General features: G+C 43.6%; 1 protein-coding gene across 5 annotated transcripts in view; it reads left to right on the top strand.

The window, feature by feature from the left end:
• LOC122549660 (sideroflexin-5-like) overlaps positions 1-7,406 on the top strand; it is a 327,471-nt gene that overhangs the window by 164,362 nt on the left and 155,703 nt on the right. For all 5 annotated transcript variants that reach the window (XM_043689683.1, XM_043689593.1, XM_043689511.1 and 2 more), the window contains one exon: positions 3,153-3,218. In XM_043689683.1, the coding sequence (XP_043545618.1) occupies positions 3,153-3,218 (66 nt within the window). The remainder of the gene's footprint in view (positions 1-3,152; positions 3,219-7,406) is intronic.

Raw genomic sequence — 7,406 nt, 5'->3', positions numbered from 1 at the left:
AATGATGTGGTAAAAGAAGCTAAGCCAGTGACATTAGTGAAGGTAGTAAAGGAGACCCCAAGAAGAGCCGAGGAGCTGCAGGAGAATGCACAGCCTAGACAGGAGCAGGCTACAAAGAATTTGCCTCTATGGGTGAAGTTTATTCCGAAAGAACAGGGGGAGAAGGACAAGAAGTTACAATTTTAAGAGATACAGGATCTAACCAGTTGCTGATAGTAAGGGCTGAGCAAATATGCTCTCTTTCTGACCTGTTACCCGAGAGTGTGGTAATTTGTGGGATAGATGGACAGAAATTTAGCATTCCCCTATAAGATCAGTTTGGAGTGCCAACTCAAGACTGGGGAAGTTACAGTGGGAGTGATTGACGGAGTGTCTGTTCCCGGAATTCAGTTTGTTCTTGGGAATGATTAGGTATACAGCACTTTAAATCCAGTGTGTATCATCCCGAATCCCAGGGAGCTATAGATAGGTGGCATCAGACCTTGAAGGCCATGTTGAGATCATACTGTCAGGATTACCTGAATGATTGGGATAAAGGTATCCCATTCATGTTGTTTGCCATTAGAGATGCCCCAAATTAATCTACTCTGTTCACTCCCTTCGAGTTAATATTCCATCATGAAATCAGAGGCCCTTTGAAATTAATTAAAGAAAAATTGTTATCTGGCTTTTGCCAATTCCTCATGATCATTATGGTGCATTTCCAATACTCTTGCAGGCTGCTGAGGAAGCATAGACATAGGGCACACCAGCATTGGAAAGCTGCAGCAGGGACTGATAGCGTGTGTAGACAGCAACCCAGTTCATGGACCAAGCTGCATCTCAGGGCTATTCACTTGTTCTGTCAGCCCTTGTTCCCTTAGCACCTGTCTGCATGCTCACTCAATCAGTGCTTAGCCTTTGCTTGCTTTGCTATACCAATTTGTGCAGTTATAGGACAAGACACTTGCCTGACCGGTCACTCTATTGGGGACAAGCATCTTGCTTTATGGCAGTGTGTTATGTCAGTCTCACAGCTATACCATGTGCCAACAGTGTACATAGCAAACACAATGTATGTGGAATCAAGCAGGGTTTTAAAATGAAACAGCAATATAAACAGACCGACATATGGTACTGGATGCAGGCCTGTGTGATCCCGAATCTCTAGCCATCCTAATGCATTGATCAGGGTTTGCAGTGCACCTTTTGACCCAGACATCGCTGACCAATGTCTCAAAGTCTTAGCAGAGTAGTCCACCCTGCAGGCTCCCTGCCTCCATTTCTGATGAAGGGCTTTTGCCAGAAACGTCGATACCAGTCCCCGATACCAGTCCAGGGGATTAGTAGGGTTCAGGCATCCGATGACAGTGTTCTCAGTCAAAGAATCAGTGTCTCTGCAGTCCAGGGAGTGGATCATGGTCTGTCCTTGGGAAATTGATAGTCAATAGGAAACAGACCAGGGTTAGGTGATTGAGAAGATGTACAGCCATAAGTCATGCATCTAGTTACTTCATGTCCGGGGTTGTCCTGTTAGATCGTTTGAGGGGGTGAGCCACAGCCAGCCTGCCATATCCATCCAGAGGAATTAAGGGGAAAGGAGAATAGTGAGTGGACAAGGGTCCACTGCCAAGTTATTGGGGTCTGCAGGAAACAGGCACAGTTGAGAAACGGGGGGGGAGGAGAAGCATGGGACAGTGTGTACATTATCTGCAAGAGAGGAGACGGTAAAGAATGGATTGGAAGGGATTCATGTGGAAGATGCAATCCTCCATGGTCACGAAGAAGGGAATAGTGTATGACTATACCTATCATAGTCACCTCATATGCCAGAGGGAGAAAAATGGACCGGTGCAGACTCAAGTAGGCAGATCAAGTGAAGTCATGGAAAGGTGCAAAGCTGATGAAGATTTCTGGAAGGGCTAGCAGGAAAGGGATTTGGATTTTTGGAGACTCAGCAACAAGTTGAGGTGGAGGCTACAAGCCACTTGCCTTCCATTAAGTTGAAAATGGAAGTGTGAAATGGAGAAGAAAATAACTATGACAATACTTGGAGTGGGTGACGTTAAGTGTCTCAACCATGGGGATGGGGGAGGCTGCAAGATCTACTGATGTGAGGATTTTTAAAATGAAACAGCACTATAAACAGACCTACGTATGGTACAGGGTGCAGGCCTGTGTGATCCCGAATCTCTAGCCATCCTAATGCATTGATCTGGGTTTGCAGTGAACCTTTTGACCCAGACATTGCTGACCAATTCATTCACACCAACACTTCTAAACAGAGGCAAAGGGAAAGAACTAGGATGTTGTAGGGCAAAGCCAATGGTGTCTGCACACCCAAGCCCAGCAAGCATCTTGTCCCTCTTCCTTCTCAATGCTGCAGCAGGCCCTCAACACAGAAATTGATCAATGATACATTCAGTCTGGCTGTGGGGTTATGCTTCATGCTGGAACAACTATAATTGATACTACTCAGACACACAAAGAACCAAATGTAAGGTTAAAGCTGTGCTATTTATAAAAACAAAATGCCACGTAATGCACAGTCCAGTACAACCTCAGTTATCCAAACATCAGTTATCCGAATTTCCGATTATCCGAACAATTTCTCAAGGTCCCAATGCTTGGGTAAACAGTGTTATCCGAACATTCGATTATCCAAACAAAATACTCCCCGCCCATGCCGTTTGGATAATTGAGGTTGCCCTGTACATTGTCACTGGTGCCACCAAAGTGCCCTCAATAAATCTTCCTCTCCCTGCCACTGCCTCTTAGAGTACTCCCTGGCTGTGTAGCTGGGGTGAAGGGAGCCTGCTCAGCAGTGGAGCCTGTTAGCCCAGGAGGTTTGGTCACGTGACCCCGGGGGTATTTGTGTCTGGCTGAGCTAGACATGGTGAGGGACTTTTTTACAGAGGTATGAGCTTCCAAGGTTCAGACAAGGCAGGCAGAGTTTATTCCCTATAACTCTCCACCGCTGTATCTCCTTCTTTGATCAAGCTTTTGGTCATCTTCTCTAATATGTCCTTATGTCATTCAGTGATATATCTTGTTTTATAATCCTCCTGTGAAGCAGTATGTGGCTTTGTATAATTTGTTGTTGCACTATTGAGTCAGATGTGGTATTTTTAACTGGTTTTTAATACAATCATTCTCTCTACTACCCCCAACAGCCAACTCCTGTGTCTAAATTCATCTTGGGATACCTCGGAGCAGTCACCAGCGCAGTCTCAATAGCAGTAAGTAATTTTGATATCTCTGTAAGTCCAATATGTTCTATCAGATTTCTGCAATCATAGAACACAACAGCTATAGATAATTCATTTTTGTTTGATTGCCTCATAACCCTTGATTCCCTACTGATTAAAAAAGAGAGGGTTGATGTAGCCTTGTTACAAGAAACACATTTAACTGAAACGGAGCATTTGAAGTTGCAACAGGGAGGATTTGGCCAGGTGTTTTTCTCATCCTTTAATTCGAAAAGTAGAGGAGTTGCTAACCTCATCCAGAAGGACCTCCCATTTCAAATGCTATGCTAAATTAAGGATGAGTGCCGGCGATTCATAATTCTTAAAGCTTTATTACATGGAGAGGATTATGGGATTCTGAATGTATATTGCCCCCAGCACATCTCCTTAAAATCTTAACAGATGCACTTTCTAGATTGCTAGCCCTTGGGGTCCGTCATACAATTATAGGGGGAGACTTTAATCGTATTATTGACCCCGAGGTGGACAGGATGCCTAGGGGACTTCTGGGTATGTCTCCGCAATCCAGGCAGTTGGTGGACCTGAACAGGGAATGAGGTTAGTGGACATGTGGAGATGTCTTCACCCCGAAGGTAGAGATTTTACCTTTTCTTCTAATCCACATAAGTGCTGTACTAGAATTGACATGTTTTTTGTCCCATTGACCTTTTTGAACTCGGTGCTGTCTTGCAGAATAGGGAACATAGCCATTTCTGATCATGCGGCAGTGTACATGGAGGTTTTGTATATGGATGTGGCAGGATGGGCTTCTGGCACTGGCATGTGGACCCCTTCCTCCTGAAAGATAGCATGTTTATGGAGTGTTTTTCGTGGGAGTTTAAAATCTTTTGGAATATTAATTTAGGTATGGCCAGTAATCCATTACTGCTGTGGGAGATTGCTAAGACCTATGCACGGGGTTTGATTATTTCTTACTCTGCGACTCGGAAGCGACAGAGGGGAGAACAGCAACGTTGCTCGAGGCTCGCCTGAAGGCAGCTGAGTTAGCATACTTTGACAGACCATCTATAATTAAATTGCAGCGGATTATAGCCCTTAGGGCTACTTTGAATGCTGCACTCACCCAAACAGCAAAGAGGGAAATCTCTTTTGCAAAACAGAGATTATTTGAGTACGATGATAAACCGGGTAGATATCTAGCATACTTGGCCAGAAAGAAGAATCGCCCCCAATTTATCATCAGAGCGAGTGCTGGTACTCTTACTTGCAATACTAAAAAGATTAATGTAGCATTTAGAAAGTTTTATTTTGCGCTGAACCGGTCGGAGGACCATGAGGTCAGAATGATGAAGCTGGAATCCTTTTTTAAGATCCTGGACCTTCCGGGTGTAACCTCAGAGCAGGTGTCCTTTCTGAATGCCCCCCTGACAATTCAGGAAGTACAGGAGACAGTGAGACTGCTCCTGAGTGGTAAAGCGCCCAGACCAGATGGATTTCAGAGTGAGTTTTATAAGGGGTTTATTGACGACTTGGCTGGGCCACTCTTGGATATGTACAATTATTCATTCATTCAGTCAGGATGAATGAATAGCCTCCCATCCTATTCAAGAGAAGCAAATATCTCTCTTATCCTGAAGAAAGAGAAAGCCCCAGAGGATTGCACTTCGTACAGGCTTATATCATTACTGAACATGGATTTTAAAATTCTTTCAAAAATGCTGGTGTTAGGGCTGGAGAGGATATTGCCTTTTATTGTAAAGGAGGATTAGACAGGTTTTATTAAGAGTCGTAGGTCTACCAACAACGTTAGAAGAGTATTAAATATGGTCCAAATATGCCAACAAAGAGCAATACCGGGTTTGGTAGTCTCCCTAAACGCAGAGAAAGCATTTGATCGGGTGGAGTGGCAGTACCTCTTTTACGTTATGGAACGGTTTGGTCTTGGAGAAGTTTTTACCAAATGGGAGGCAGTGTTGTAGAGTGATCCGAAAGCAGCAGTTCTCACTAATGGTATACGGTCAGATAGGTTTAGTGTCAGCAGAGGCTGCCATCAAGGGTGCCCTCTCTCACCACTATTATTTACATTGGTGAGTGAGCCACTGGTGGAAGCCATTCAGACAATCCCAATTTATCTGCCCCAGAGGTAGGGTCAGGCAGGCAAAAAATTACCCTCTATCCAGATGATGTCCTTCTCTTTTTAACTGTTCCAATGACATCTTAATACAAGTGATTAATGTAGTTGTCCTGTTGTCAGGGCATAAAATTAATTCCATGAGGTGGGAGGCCATGCCTGTGGGAGACCTTACTGGAAATCCGATTTTGGGGATGGAACCTGTTTCCCTTTCTGGTGGTGACAGGGAGGTTTCCTGTATGCAGGAATTTTTAATACCCTGGTCTTCAATCAATTATATAAAGCTAACTATTTGCAGTTGCTAGAGAAGATAAGGCAGGACCTTCGGCGCTGGGAAGATCTTCCAATATCTTGGTTGGGCAGAATTGCTCTGGTTAAAATGAATGTTCTTCCTCATTTATTATATCCCATGGGAATGCTCCCTTTGATGCTGACCAGGCAAACACTGTGCAGGCTTTACAGTTGGTTCAGATCTTTTATCTGGCGTCATAGGCGGCCTCTTATTAAGCTGGATAAATTGTAGCTTCCACAGGGGAGGGAAGGTTTGGATTTTTCAGACTTTAGGAAATATCAATTGAGTTCCTTACCATCCGGTGTGGCTTACTGGGCTTGCCAGGACCCCCCGATCAATCTGGTTGGACATTGAAGCCTCCGAGACAAAATGCCCCCTCATTAATTTGTTGTTTATGGACATGACGAGAATCGTTATGGAACACTGCAAAAAGCCGATTGTCCATAACACGGTTAAAGCAAGGAGAATGATGCAGCAAGGTGAGGACAACTTACAAAAAACTTCCCTTTTCACACCCGTAGTAGGCATGTTGGGATTCCAGCCGGGGTTAATGGACTCTGGCTTTAAGTTCTGAGAGTCTAGGGGAATCTCCTGTCTGGGAGATTTATTTGACGGGGAGGTAATGATGTCTTTCAAGCAGCTGAATCAGAACTTTGAGCTACCTAGGAGAGATCTCTTTCGTTACTTCCAGGTTAGGGACTTTATACAAAAAAAGCCTACATCGATGGTTAGTCCCTGCAAGTCGGATATGGAAAGGAGAGTGCTCCAGTCTATGGGCACTCTCTCGGTCAGCACCCTCTGTCGCTTGCTAGGAAGTAATGTTTGAAAGGACATTGAGCAGCTCTGCAGAATCGGGACTCAAGAATTGGGGGTGGAAATTTCATCAGAGACGTGGGAGGATATTTTGGAGAACGTTAGGAAGATTTCAATTTGTAACAGGACCCAGGCTATCCAACTGAAGGTACTCAACAGGGCTCATTTGGCACCGGAACGGTTTGTGAAATTCAAGACAGAAGTGTCCCCAGTGTTCCTCAAATATAAAATGGAGGTTGGTACTCTTACTCATTTTGGAAGAGGTTTTGGGAACTGAGGTTAAGTTGGATCTGGTGTCCCTCCTTTTGGGTCTTCCAAATCTTCCCTCTCTGGACGCAATTGTTTAATATTCTTTCATTTTGTGCGAGAAAGAACATTCTAATGAGTTGGTGAATCCCCCGGGACTTTCGGGCTGGTGTAGATTAGTTATGGAGCACATCCCCCTGGACTTCCTTATGAGGAAGGTGCACCAGGAAACTGAACTGTTTTATTGAACATGGTGGCCATTTTTGAATTATATTGATGCAGACGTGTTGGCTATATTGACCAGGGCCTTAGTGTCGTCATGACGGCTATGACTGGCAGTCTGGGAGACCCTGGGGGGGGGAAGAATCCTGTATTTGCTCACTAATGCTCCCAATGGTGGGGAGCTTTGGTGGGATTGCACCTAGTGTAGAACTTAATTGAATATAATTTAAGTTACCTTGATATCACTTGGTTTAATTTTATTTTGGTTATTTTTTCTTTTTTCTTTTTTTCCTCTAGTTATTTATTGAATTGTAGTTTTTGTAGGGTTTTTCTTTTTCTCTCTCATGTTAGTGGAGTAAAGCAGTAATTTGTTTACTGTTATTGTCATTATATTATAAAGTTGCCACTCTATTTTGTAGTGATTCTATAATTTTGTAAAAAAACTTAAAAATGTTTTTCTCAATAAAAAATTGACAAAAAAATACAAACTAATGTTAGCAGAAAGAAAATTAAA

Source organism: Chiloscyllium plagiosum, chromosome 1, assembly GCF_004010195.1.
Source record: "Chiloscyllium plagiosum isolate BGI_BamShark_2017 chromosome 1, ASM401019v2, whole genome shotgun sequence".
NCBI classification, from domain to species: domain Eukaryota; kingdom Metazoa; phylum Chordata; class Chondrichthyes; order Orectolobiformes; family Hemiscylliidae; genus Chiloscyllium; species Chiloscyllium plagiosum.
The sequence above is the reverse complement of the archived record's forward strand: the minus strand, read 5'-3'. Positions and strand labels throughout refer to the sequence as shown.